Source organism: Lytechinus variegatus, chromosome 1, assembly GCF_018143015.1.
Source record: "Lytechinus variegatus isolate NC3 chromosome 1, Lvar_3.0, whole genome shotgun sequence".
NCBI lineage: Eukaryota > Metazoa > Echinodermata > Echinoidea > Temnopleuroida > Toxopneustidae > Lytechinus > Lytechinus variegatus.
Window position 1 is genome coordinate 50,646,299 of NC_054740.1, and position 14,804 is coordinate 50,661,102.

A 14,804-nucleotide genomic window follows, 5' to 3' on the forward strand; every position below is an offset into this window, starting at 1 on the left:
TTTAAAGATTAAAAAGATTAGAATTCACGGAGCAAAATGCCGAAAATTTCATTAAAATCGGATAACAAATAACAAAGTTATTGAATTTTAAAGTTTAGCAATATTTTGTGGAAAAACAGTCGTCATAAATATTCATTAGGTGGGCTGATGATGTCACATCCCCACTTGTTATTTTGCATTTTATCATATGAAATTAGGTTTATTCAAAGATTTTCCTCCAAGAATTAGAAAATTGGAATGAAAACTGATTTAGTGCATTAGATAGTTATTACTGCAACTTATTTCATTAAAGGGAGACATGTTATTCTCACAAGTATGAAAAAATGAAAAAAAATATGATTTTATGTAATAACATAAGAAAACGGAATATTTTCAGCCCGGACCATCCCTTTAAAACCTCAACTACTCCCTACAGCACCTGCATCTGCATTGCACCCACTTGATCAATGTACTAGAAACATAATTATGTACGCCTCCCTTTTACAAGGCCGCCATCATTATCCAGCCTATAATCACTCTCGATGGTCTTCCGCATTTAAATTATGATATCGTTAACAATATGATATGTTATTTATTTTCATTGATTTATTAGGAACACGGCCGGATTTGTCCCTACCTGGGATCCGCCATTAACCAATGTCGGATCTCCCCCTCCCACCCCCGGGGACTCAAATATATTGCCGTTTACTCGTTAATGGTATCAAAAACACCGATTTTTATTTAAAGGGGTGGTTTTGAAAGACTGGTCAATGGTCAATAACGGGGTCAAACGTATTCAGGGAATGTTTTTTCCCAATCTTTTTCTCCCGAGGCCTTTTCCTCCTCGTTGAAGTGTTCGGGTTCTTCCCAATGTTTCACCCTAGCTGCTTTACCCATGGATATAATTTTGTTTATTTAAGCTTAATTATTGTTTAGCAATTAAGTAGTCAAAACTTGTTTAGGGGTCATATTCTGGCGATAATTTGTTTAGGGGCCAAAATGTGTACATGAAGTCCGCGAATAAAACATCTAGGGGTTATTTTGCACACAGAGAAAAACTCGTTGAGGGGGTGTTTGGAAATAATCTAGTAAGGCAGTGTACATCAATACATTTGACTGCCCCCTCTCTTCCGGTTGGAACTCAAACTACCACCCCCCCCCCCCCAAGCACGACAGTGGTTTACAGTGTGATATTGGAGAAAGTGCATTCCAGGTACAAACGTTCATTTTTAGGGGGCTAGGAGTGGGAATCTATATTTCGGTGAGAATTGTAAAAAATTCATGCACAGGTAAATATTGTTTTTATTTCCGTGAAAGCCAGGGGTTCAGTCTCTTGCCGTGACCAACTAATCGAGATTCTTCGCCATATCTTGCGTATCGGAGATCCTGGCATTATCGTAGTACTTAGGTATGATAATTCGGATAGCTCGGTGGTGAGACGAGAATCTGCCATCCTATTTCATTCGCCCTTTGCCTATACATGAATAAAAAGAAAGATCATAATCAAGTTATATATTATGCAAATATATCAGGCTGTGAGAAATCGGTAAAAGAAGTGGCTACTCTGCTACAATATAACGTTGTATCCGGACTTTTCTCATTTTCTACGCGGGAAACTCTACAAAGCACCAATTCCTTTGAAAATGTAAGTGAACTCACAATGGAAACCTAAGAGGCCTTTGTCGAAAGTTGGTGAAAAGGGACAGAAGCGGAATCTCTTGACTCTGGACAACGACACGCTTTTTTTTCGTTCGGTGCAAATCTTCGGATGATCTTCTGCCCCAGTCTAGTCCACCAACTTTCGGCAAAAGCCTCTCAGCTCTCCATTGTGATTTTAATTAAATTTTCAAAAGAATCGTTGCGTTGTAGACAGTTTCCCCGTAATTAATGTGAAAAGTCACAAATGACGATCTTACAAATTAATGTAAATCAACTTCCTGCCTACTTTGGCAATTTACCCCCTTGGAAATAGCAAACACGGCAGGGCTTGCATGTACTTTACCTGTAAGTATTTAGAGTATGAGTCAAATTGGAAAGGCTATCGATCTTAGATCTTCTGTCTTGCAACTCTGACCGGAACTGCAACTCCAAACCGTTCTCGACCTGGTTATTGTAGTAAGCCTCAGTTGTGTCGCAGAACCTGTTAATCAGAATGTTAGGCCCTATTATTTTAAAGTTAACAATATTGTTCTTTTAAATAAAAATGTTGTTACTTTCTACTCCAGCTTCTGTGACGTTCTTTGAACTTAAAACTTTGACCCCCTTCAAAAGCCAATGTTGCACTAAATAATATGAGAGGTGAATGGTTATATTTCCTTTCTTTCATTATGTAAACCAACGAACGAAGAGGGCTGCACCACTGCCGTGTGTTGCTGCCCTCTACGTTCATTGATGTAAACTAAAATTACGTAGACGTCCAAGTAATAATGTCAAGAACTAAAAGTCTAGGTTAATAACTTTATCAATTTGTTATTTGCATTTGAAAAACTTGCTAGATTAAACATAAAATGACCAGTTAAAACGGACCTCACTGCAGAACATTTCTACAAAGGAACCACTTTATTAAAGCTTTTTACTTGAAGCCCGGACTTGAAGTTTTCGAGGATGTTCTTATGAATTTTCATTTGTGATGATGGTTGTAGACAAAAAATTTGTAATGAAAAACTTACCAAAAGTCTTAAAAAATAAGGCTGATCAGAAAATGTATTTGTCTCGTATTTGAAATCTTTTAGGGTTCTTTCGAAAAATGTTCTAGTGAAGAGCTTACGCTATTAAGAACCCAATAAGTCGTATTAAGAACAATATAGTTTTAACTGTTTAAAAGGGTTTATTGTAAAATCAAGAAAAGATTCAAAATGACTGTTTCGAACCCTTTTCTGCTTTTTATGAGCTTTAACAGGTTCCAAATGAGGGAAAAAGTAAGATAAAGAAAAAAATTGGGGGGGGGGGGTGGAATGTTTAAAATTGTAACGCCTCACCAATCTACTAATCTACTTAGGCAGTCACTGAGCCGTCAATCTTCTTTATTATATCTATATCTACGTAAAGTTGCAAGGAAACAAACATCTTCAATTTTAATGGAGATAATCTAAAGGCAGCGACAGGTTTCTTCGAGGTATGGGTGTCTTCTCCAATTGCAAATAATTGCTAACAAACCGCGACTCCTTATTACGACTTAAATTATGTCTTCTTAGAGTAGCTATAATTGAAAAAAAATACTCTAGTTGAGACATTGTCGAAGATGCTACCGGGTGTCCACGACATACAAGGGACTTAACCAAACCTCAACCGATGTGGCAGTAGCCGGGATGCACCCGCTACTGAGGTGTGATTTGTAACTGCGTTTTGTATCGTGCTTCATGCTGCCGTTTATCAACCATGCATACACCACTAGTCATTGCAGTATACACTTACTCTTCGATGGCTCTTCTGCAGGACTCTTTGATGCCAACAAGACAAGAACTGCCCTCTTTCTCAAATTTCTTCATTAGTTTGTCCTCGAATGCTCCCCACAGCCATTTTCGTACCCGAAGAAACCTGACGCCGGCACCCGCAGCCATTCGCTGCCTTTCTCTGAAAACACTTTGTTCCTGAACGTTAGCTAGGATAGAAAGAGCATGGTCCATTGAAAGAGTAAGATACGTTGTAGCAATAAACACAATAGGTATTTTCGCTCAGCGACGCAGAACGAATCCTTCAAATCCATTTAATGGGATGGTCTTGGCTGAAAATATTTATTTGAAAATAGAGTACAATTCACAGAGCAAAATGCTAGAAATTTCATCAAAATCGGATAACAAATAACGAAGTTATTGAATTTAAAGTTCATCAATATTTTGTGAAAACAGTTATATGCACATCATCATGAATATTCATTTAGTGGGCTGGTGATGCCATATCCCCACTTTCCTTTTTCTTATGTTATTTCATGAAATCATAATTGTTTCATTTTTCATACATGTGTAAATGAAATGTCTCCATTATGATTAAATAAGTTGCGGTAATATTACTAATGCTCTTACCCAAAATTAATCAGTTGTCAATCCAATTGTTTTATTTCTTGGTAGAAAAAATTATAGAAGAAACCTAATTTCATAAAATTAAAATGAAAAAGAACAAGTGGGGATATGACATCATCACCTAATGAATATTCACGAAGACATGCCTAGAACTGTTTTACCGGAATAATGCAAATTTTAAAAATCAATAACTTCGTTATTTGTTATCCAATTATGAATCAAATTTTCAGGGTTTCGCTTTGTGAATTTGCTTTATTTATTGAGATATAAATATCTCCAGCCTGGACCACCTCTTTGAAATGCAAGTCAAATCACAATGAGGTCATTGTCGAGGGTCGATGAATAGGAACAGCAGTTTAGTCCGACGATTCAGGGGAGAGTTCATCAACATTTTCATCATACAAGGTGTCAGATATAACAACTTTCCCTGATGTTGATTGACGTAGAGGCATTGTTCCTATGGTAATTGTCGAATAAAATGGGACTTGTCGAATAAAACGACCCACAAGTCGTTTCATGAAACGCTCTCTTTGCAAATATTTCGTTTGTCCAGAGGCGCGGACGAAACTGTTGTTTCGATTCACTCACCATCGACAAAGACTTCGTTGTCAGGAAGGGCATTTGACAATCATGACAATAGCGCTATGAATTAAAGCGCCTGCGTTGCTGTCGCGAAAACTTTCTAATATTGTCATTTGTGCTATATCAAAAATTATAATTAAATTACAATCAAAGATGCATTTCATCCGCAAACAAACATCCTCAGATCCTCTTAACATATTAGTCAGTTAAAATCATGTACTAGAAATGATTGAAAATTTCTACAAAGACACTTGCCCCTCGATGCAGTTTGTGGGAAATGAAATGAAACGGAAGATGCATTGACTGGGCAGTCAAAGTAGCCCATTATAATTATTTCAATATAATCTGCTCGGTGAAAATGTATGTACTCTGTTCTGATGTAGGAAAATGAATCGCAATTTCTTTCAAACTCATGTTGAGCACCTATTTTTCACTCCTTCAATTATAAAAGACAACCTCCAAGCCAATGTCCATTGAGACACTTCCCAATATGTGGTAAAGAATAGAGCGCCCATGAACTAAATCATTCGCATTTGATATTCCTTCAGTTTAAAGGTTTCTCTTTTTTCTGATTGAAAACGTGAAAAGATCATCTAATACTTCAGAGGAATCTTGATTTCTTACCTCTTGGTTTACTCGCGTATTTTTAATTCTTACCTGTTTGATGGTGTTTTCTTGATGTTCCAAGCAAACCAATTATTCCTCTATCAGTGATGCCTTTCAGGAGGAAATCAACGGCGGTTTCGTCTATTTTCTCGTTGCCGACTTTCTGGAAGATTTCTTCGTGGAGAGCTTTGACGTAGGCTCTTGGATGATCATGAGGAAACTCCCGGAAGCATTTTCTGTACTCGTCTGTTTACAAGAGAAAGGAGTGATCATAGCAAAGAAAATTCTATTTGTACGTGTGCTGAATTGATTATACACTTCAATCAATAAACTTCGGAAAGAACCTAGTACATTTGCAGGCTTATACGGTGCAATGCGTGAACAGTCATGCATTCTTTTGAAAAGTATGCTAACATGTCAAAACTCATTTTATATTATGGGATACAAAGCATGAGCAAGCTAAAACAAGCTTTTGTATTTTTCCAATTAGTTTATTGAAAAAATAACATTATAAGGTTTCTTACCTAAGAGATTTATGGAGTAATCTTCACAGGCATCTCTTGTTGCGCGATTAGTTCTCTTGGTAATCCTTTTGTACCAGTCCTGAATAATAGCCTGGAAAGGGTTTTATTATATATTATTTGTTTTATTTTCGAGATAGCTCAATCGGTAGAGTGGGGGATTCGTATTCCGGTGACCCGGGTTCGATTCCCACTTGGTGCGCTAGTGCCCTTTGGTAAGGCATTAATCCTCAGTACCAGGTCCTTCGGAGAGGACCTTAAGCCGTCGGTCCTCTGGTTGCTTGCTTTCTTGCTTTCTTAGCAGTCAGGTAGAAAAAAATCACCACCACTAAATTTCAACTATATGCAGAAAGTATCTAATGATAAAATTATTAATGATGTAATACAACAAATTAATCAATAACCCCCCCCCCCGACATATTTGACCTACTTATTGTAGGTAGACGCTTAAACATGTTAAATGTGGATTTATTTTGATTTTTTTTCTAATAATTTTTTTTTCAAAAAATAAAGTGCATTGCCAAAGATAAAACAGTCAGCAAAAACAAAATATTCCAAAAAATATATAAACAATGTACAAAAGGGACTCGTGTCTTTATCAGTGCCCTCGAGAAAATATAATGTGTTTACTTCCTCTTGGTTTGATAAAGATACAGGCCTGACAGTCATAAAACATGATTTGACGTCACTGTATGTCACCAGGACCTCGACATAGAGGAGCATAAGATCTTGCTTCCAGAATTGAACCTTATGTAACCTTATGTATGTCAAATGATTGTAGGCCTAATTGTTTTGCTCCAATTCCTCTCGAACAAAAATAAAGATCTAAACGTGGAATGGAATATACAAATATTATACCTCCCCGTGCTCATGGAGATAAGAGTCTAGAGCCTTCTTGTTTCTTTCGCTACCAAGTTTCTTTTCCATCCGATTATTGACATCATCCAAGCATTCCATTACCTAATAGAGAGTGATATAAAAATCATAATGTGTTCAATTTTGCCGTTAGGCCTACACTAAAAATAAAAGAAAATCATGATAGGAGATTCCATTGCTTTCCTCCCCACCACCCCTCCCCCTTGATCAATTGAGGTACAGGACATCCCCTCGATCGCTTCGCTCCCTCGCCGGAGTTTTTCAGTCTAACCCTTTGAAAAATTTCCATACGCGCCTTATACAAGGCCGTCACAAGTCATGTGAGACGTGATATTCGGTGCGCTTCATCGACTTTCACGTATGTAAATCTATCCAAAGTGTGTTGCAGATTCAACACGGAAATCATAAAACCATCAAGTATTATTTATACTATTATTATTATTATTTGTTTTGGCGTCACCTGTGCCTGGGAGGCGAAAAGCGAACTGAATCACTATGACCCACAGGTCTCTCCTCCCAATGTAACTGATTGGGGGAATGCAGGTGAACCACTACACCGGGGTTTCCCCCTACTGTTATACGAATAGTGGAGTGGGTTCTTAACGTGCAAAGGTGGTGACTCTCATTTACACGGGGCATCCATTTAACGTCCTATCCGAGGGACGGAGTGTTTTCCATTGTAACATAGCCTACATCTATGAAACATGGAAGAGACGTTTACAAACAACGCACTGGCTTCAGTCATCCGCCCGGGGTGCGCGTTTCCGTTTTACACCCTGGCGAAGGCATTATCCGGAAAAGTAGCAAAAAAGCGACTAGTGAAGAGTCTACGTCTTCGTTTGTTTATCAGCTGGGCGCGCGATCCAAAGTCCTCACCGAAGTTATCCGCAGAACATATACTTGCAAATGCAGCTGAGCTTATATACTTTCCAGGTTCAATACGAATGTATGCCTTGATCATTTGCCTTGCCGATTTGCTGATGTCTGTCTTTCTCTCTATCTTTCTATATATCTATCTCTCAAATTCTATCTCTATCTATCTATATGTAACTGCAGTATCTATCTAATAAACTTCTGTCTCTCTCATTCTTTATCTAACATCTATCTATCTCAAATTCTCTATCTCTATCTATCCATCCATCTGTCTGTCTTTCTCTATTTCTCTCTCTCTACCTACCTATGTAACTACAGTATCTATCTGTTAATCTGTCGCTCTTCTCTCTCATTCTTGATCTATCTGACATCTATCTATCTCTCAAATTCTCCAACTCTCTCTTTCTCTAGCCATCTGTCTGTCTTCCTTCTATCTTATTTATCTATCTATATGAAACTACAATATCGGTTTGATTTCTTCTCTGTTTCTCTCATTCTTTATCTATCTAACATCTATTTATCTCTCTATCTCTCTATCCATCTGTCTGTCTTTCTCTCATTCTCTCTATCTATATCTATTTATTTTTTTAACTAGAGTATCTATCTATCTGTTAATTTGTTGATATTATTTGTCTCTCTCCCTCTTTATCTATCTAACATCTATCTCTCATCTATCTATCTCTCAAATCCTCTATCTATCCATCTGTCTGTCTTTCTATATTTCTCTCTATCTATATATCTATCTATGTATCTATCTGCTAATTTCTCTCTGGCCTGTCTCTCTCATTCTTTATCTTTCTATCTATCTAACATCTATGTATCTGTCTCTCAAATTCTCTATCTCCATCTCTCCCTCTTTCTCTCTCTTTCTATCTATCTATCCAACTCTCTCCCTCTCTCTATTTCTATATATCTGTCTATCTTGTCTCTATCTATTTATCAGTCTAGTATCTATCTTTCGGCAGCTTCTAAGTGTATCAATCCATCGAATTTCAATTTGTCTTTCCATTATAAGTATCTGTCTATTTTGATTTTGTCTGTCATTCTATTTATTTTAATTTATTTTTAGAAAAAAAAAACTATCATAAACAACGCGACTGCAAAAGCATGTTCGGATTTCACTCATAGAGATGTATATTGATTTCACTCCTGACTGCCGCTCTCTCTGTACATGAAGTGCCGAGGAACTCTGTGCTCTGATCAGAATAACTGTGCAAATTGCATGCGGTGGTGGACTCGCCTGTGTCGCACGCTGCATGCATGCAACCAGCGACGTGTGTAGACTCTTCACTAGTCGCTTTTTGGCTACTTTTCCGGAAAATGCCTTCGCCAGGGTGTAAAACGGAAACGCGCGCCCGGGGTGGACTCGAACCCACGATCTTTGGTTGGACGGGCAGACGCGTACCGACTGATGCAACACCGCTCTCATGTGTAAATGGAAGTTTCTCATTGCCCTCGAAAGGTATATCCTACGAACGCGTTTAATTTTCGAATCATTATTATTTCTATGATTGACGATGGTGTGATGTCGGTTTTTAAATAACGGCTAGTAGCCCAGTCATTTTAGCCCAAATTTTGACCAAACTTGGAACAAATTGCAACAGAATTTTTTTATCACAATGCATTTCTGTAAGGTCCCTAGTACAACATACTAAAAGTCCCAAACTTTCCGAATAGGGGAAAGGCATCTAATTTGCATAAATCCAAGATGGCTGCCAAAATTAATTGATATGCCTTATCCTTAATATTTTTTGTACGGATAATGGAAAAATCTTGAAATGAAATACGCAATTCACTATGATTAAGATATCATAAATCGGTTGCAATCGTTTCCGGGACTGTCCGGTTCATATTTTTCGAAAAATGTGAGAAATTATGCCAAAATTTTCGTATTTTCGGTCAAAAAATTGCATGTGCATTGAAATATTTCTGTTTTAACATTAGCATCAACAACTAATGTAAAATATCAGCATTCGACAAGAACGGGGATATATCAACGAAAAAATTGATATGCTTCATATCAGTATTAATGTCTTAACTTGCTTAGATTAAGGGCAAATACATCCGAATGTATTATGCCATATTGCGATAAAGTGACACCAAAAACCAACCTCCGTGTCCAGTCACTCTTTTATATCGACAACAACGCGATCGCTTGGATGCCTTTGAAGATAGTACAGCATAGTCCCGCAATAGCTTGTCAAAGTTACCCCCTTATCCGTAGCTCAACTATTAAAAATATCGTGCTTTTTGGAGCCCCCAATGTGACAACGCGGTGTTTTGCTACAAAGAAAAAAACTTTTATTGTCTAGAAATCACTTGGAGGCAAAAGAGCAGGCTTTTCTCTTTGAATTACATATAAAGAAGTGATGGCACATCAAAGCCTACCCTTTCAGGGGTCTTCTTAAGTCACCAACCCCTCTTTGTATTTTGCTCATTTCTTGGAAAATTCGCACAATTTTTAGCTCCATTGAGGCAATAGGCGTTTCCCCTTCGCAGTAAACCGATTTAATTGTTTTGTAAGCACTTGGGGATGAAAAAGAGATTTTCTTCTGTCAGCTAAATTTAAAGAAGTGCTGGCACAGCAAAGTCTATCCCCTACGGGGTTCGCTAAAGTCAATCACCCCTTTTCCATATTTTGCCAATTTATGAAAAATTCTATAAATCCGGAGCCCTCATTGAGGCAAAAAGATGTTTCTGCTACAGTGTAAGCCACTTTTATTGTTTAAAACCACTTGGAAACAAAAGAGTATCCTTTTGTCTATGTGCTACGTATAAATAAGTGCTGGCACATCAAAGCGTACATCCTTTAAGGAGCTGCTGAAATCACCCCACCCCTTAAGCGTATTTTACCCATTTCTTGTAAAATTTTGGAGCCCCAATGAGGTAAAATGCGTTTCCCCCTGTGCAGTAGACTACTTTTATTCTTTGGAACCACTTGGAGATAACAAAATTAGATTTTCCTCCATCAGCTACATACAAAGAAGTGCTGGCACAGCAAACCCTCAGGGGTTTTCCGAAGTCAACAATCCCTTTTCCATATTTTGCCCATTTATGGAAAAATCTATAAATTCGGAGCCCTCATTGATGCAAAAATGTTATATATATATATATATATATATATATATATGTATATATAGCAAACCACTTTCATTGTTTCGTAACCACTTGGAGATTAAAAAAATCCTTTATATCAGCTACATATAGAGAAGTTCTGGCTCAGCAAAGCCTACCCCCTCAGGGGTTCCCTAAGTCTCCCCACCCTTTTTGCCTATTTTCCCCTCCTTATTTTATTTATAATTTATGGGGAAAATCTGCCAATTTGGAGCCCCTATTAAGGCAAAACGTTGTTTCTGCTCTATATCAAACTTCTTTCTTGTTTCGTAACCACTTGGAGTAACCACTTGGAGATAAAAAAGTTGATTTTCCTCTATCAACTACAATAAAGAAGTGCTGGCTCAGCAAAGCCTACCTCCCTTAGGGGTTCCCGAAGTCTCAAAAATGCAGTTTTTGACCCCCCCCCCCATTCGGGCAAAAGGCATTTGTGCTATATGGTTAAGTCACTTTTATTATTTGAAACTTAAAGATGAGTAGGTTTAGTCTATCAGCGCATCGACACTTCCCTCTTCAGGGACTCCAAATTGACATACATGTAATAAAATTGGCAAAATATGGCGCATCGACCCCTTCCCTCTTCTGGGGCTCCAAATTGACAGATTTTTCCCATATATTGGTAAAATACGGAAAAAGTGCTACTTTGGTATACAGTTAAATAGTAGTATAATAGGATGTGGCAGGTCTAATAGCTATACATCTTATTTTTCTCTTGAACTTTGAGATCGAGCAAGCAGAAAATGTCATTATTTTGGTGTACAATGTCACGTGACTAGCATATGATAGTTTCCGTGCCTAGACCCTTTCATGATAAACAATTAATACAGTCCAAACAGAATCGAATTTATGTATTTAATGTTAATAGTAACAATGTTCTTGTGGTATAAATCTTTGCTTACTGATATTTATGATACAGCGATAGTTTGAGGAAGTCAATGTTTGTAGTATATCGAGGCCGGAATTGATATGATTTGTAATCGGGTCTGAGTACATAGTATACACTGGCGTCGTCTGCTACGTAAACTTAATGAGCGAATATGACCAAAATTAACCACTATGTTTATGCAAATTAGAACACTTTCCCCTATTCGGATTTTCTGGGACTTTTAGTATGGTCTTCTATGGACCTCAAAAAAACGTTCTGCATTGGAATAAATTCTGTTGCAATTTGTTCCAAGTGAAAATTTAAAATGACTGGACTATAGTTATCGCCTTGCTACGTACGGGGCTTTCAGCATTTAGGGTACCACGGGAAATTGCGTCCATGGTGCTTGAATAATAGGCAACTTTCGCAAAGCTCTACAACGCGAGATTAGAGTCGGGTAACTCAAAAGTTGACGATTAATCATAGACTCGAATTTCTAGATTGATTATACATTACAGTCAATACAATCAAAAGTAGAAAACTGTTTTACAATCATTGCCAAGCTTTGTGTTACAGGCCCTATAGATCTTGCTTTTCGTGTGCAAAGCTCTTTCATACGATACCAGCATGCCATGCCATGTCATTTGCCTGCCGAAGTTCGCGGCGGGACTGTACCTGTATCATGCATGGCTATGACTCCAGCTGGCTGGAGACATGCGAAATGTAGATTATGACATGGATAAGAAAGTGGTTTTTCAAACAAATCGAGTACATATTGAGTACGTAAAAACTTACCGAATAAAGGTTTAGATATAGATCATTACAGTCCATCGAATCGATATTGCATTTAATGCGCATTATTTGTGGATCACTGGCAATTGATTCCATGATTCAGATCACCTCTCAGGCCGAATCATTTCCCATGTGTTGACATGTACACATCATGCAACAGGCCATAAACCGTCTAAATTTGCGGAGTTTTTTTCTTTTGCCTGCCTCTCCTACATAAACGATATGCCTCTAGCACACGATGTAATGGGCAGTATGTTTTACTTTTCCGCGGAAATGGGGGGTTTGCCGGGGGGGGGGGGTACACTTCCATTGATGAGTGGGTACCAGGCGCGACCATGGGGTTTCGAAAAGTACCCTAAACAAGGGAAGGTCTTTTCCAGATTATGAAAATGCATCTCTCAACGAGTTGTGACACCCTACAAGTAGTGGAAACATATCCCTTTTCAGTATTTTAATTATTGTTTCTCACACCCTCATAACGCTACATAGGCCTATACGTATACCCACTCTTTCCCTTTTTACGTATGGTCGCGCCTGGTATCCACCATTCAATGGAAGTGGGTCCCCCGGGCGGCCTCTCACGCTCTGGGAGGAAGCAAATTTGGATTTGGAAAGTCGTCCTAAATCAGATATATCGCTGTTACCATAGTAGCAACCAGAATTTTGCACACGAAACGCAAATTGAATGTTTCCGTTCCAGATGCGAAACGAAAAAAAAATCCCATGTCACACAATTTGCATTACAGGACGGAGTTTTACGACCATGACGACCGGCCCAAAAGTCTCTCCCAAAATGAACTACCGTTCTAAATAAGCGTACGCGTCCTCAAACGAAAGGTCGGGAATTATGAACAGCTACGCGAATTCAGTCAAGCCAGCAATTACAAGCAAACTTCAATGAAAGTGCCAAAGCATTGTTTACCTCACTGAGCATGCTGAGAGCACGTTGATTTGCTGTTTTTTCACGGAGCCATGACACTGCCATAGCCTTTTATGGATTTTACCCATACACTTAGGCGTCAACCTCTTCAAACACACCGCGCGCCGCCGTGAAAAGCCGCAAAAATGTGCCATTTCCCCCCTTTTTTCAACCACATATTTTGATCCGATTGGCTTAGTTCACCACCGGAAAAAGCATTAAAAACTTTAACTCTTCTTCGTGATGGTGATGTAAAATCACGTTTTTTTGTTGTGTCATCGCACCGTCATTTATTGTTCATTTTCCATCAATTTGGTCAAAATTTCTGTGGTAATAAACTTTTTGACTGAACGCTTCCGGCTAGATCTGGCGGTTTCTTGCCGGGAGTGGGTTATTTTTTACCACCGGAAAAAGATTCATCAAGTCATTCTGAACATTTTGATATATAAATGATTCTCATTGGTTGAAAAAACCCGCGTCAAAAGATTAAACCTGTCCAATTGGAGCCTCCGTCTGATTTGGGGAATTTTGCTACATTTGTGCATTTCATTTCTCCACGAGGGAGGGGAAGAGAAACCCGACACCGGGTATCAATGAGATTGAATGAGAAAAAGATGAAGAAGAGAGGCGACATTTGTACTTATCTTCAGTAAATAATCACGTAGGCAGAGAGCGATGAGACAGCTAATGAATTGCATCTCACATTCCTTGACAAGAAAATGACATGCAAGAAACAATGCCTGCTAAAAATAAACACTCTCAATAAATCGCCGTATGTGTCCCTCCCACCATGCCCACCTCCGTGTCACCCTTGCTCTAAATAGAACTGTCGCGACCCTAGCGTGATCCAATCAGATTCAACCGCACAGCTGAGCGACAATTGTACGCTTAGTCGGTTCTGTGTGTGCGCGCAGCTGACCCGGGCTGATTAAAAGCTTCAAATTAGTTGAAGGAAATCGGGGTCACAAATTCATATGGTGTGCATCTGGTCAGGCAGGTTACATTTTTCAGTGAAAATATCTGTCAGATCGCTATCACAGCGTCTCAATTTTTGCACAAGGAATTATTCGCAAGTGATCCGCGTTGACATTTCGAAAACTCACTAGTTGGAAATTTCTGCAAAATTATGTAAATCTTATTAGCGTACCTCATCATCAACTTCGGAGATGATCCTCTCCCTGTGCTCTCTCTTACTTTCCAAGAACTTTTCCTTCTGAACGTGCAATCTTGTAGTGGTTTGCTCAATGGATCCAATCTCATCTTGCAATTCGATTCTACGAAATACAAAATTGTTATATTTCCATTGCTATTTTGCATTGTCACCCAATGGTGCCAATGCCTTGTTCTTGTTCATTTTTCATATTCCACAATCTTCTTTTTATTCTGCCAAAATCCCATTCATTTTTTTTAACACTAAAGAGTTTGTTCTCCCTGCCCAGGCCACGTCCCTCATCAAAATTTACCAAAATCTGGCAGACATGGTCTCCCGCACCCTTTGTTGTGCACCTGACATTCAGTTTTCAAAATTCACTCATGCATGTCGATCCAGGCGCCATTTTGTAAATTTCACGTCCATTTGCATACCATTTTTAATCCTATCATATCTCCCTTATCTTGCATGCTTCAAACGTCTAACAAATTGCTTAGATTTTTTAAGA

General features: G+C 38.5%; 1 protein-coding gene across 1 annotated transcript in view; it reads right to left on the reverse strand.

Annotated features, from left to right (window-relative positions):
- Positions 1–219: 219 nt before the first annotated feature.
- LOC121415863 (transmembrane GTPase fzo-like) overlaps positions 220–14,804 on the reverse strand; it is a 47,923-nt gene continuing 33,338 nt past the window's right edge. Inside the window, exons 11-17 of the mRNA XM_041609241.1 lie at positions 14,294–14,420; positions 6,566–6,667; positions 5,711–5,801; positions 5,238–5,432; positions 3,394–3,580; positions 1,982–2,119; positions 220–1,453 (exon numbers count right to left, since the gene is read on the reverse strand). Coding sequence (XP_041465175.1) covers positions 1,384–1,453; positions 1,982–2,119; positions 3,394–3,580; positions 5,238–5,432; positions 5,711–5,801; positions 6,566–6,667; positions 14,294–14,420 — 910 coding nt within the window. The 3' untranslated portion in view covers positions 220–1,383. The remainder of the gene's footprint in view (positions 1,454–1,981; positions 2,120–3,393; positions 3,581–5,237; positions 5,433–5,710; positions 5,802–6,565; positions 6,668–14,293; positions 14,421–14,804) is intronic.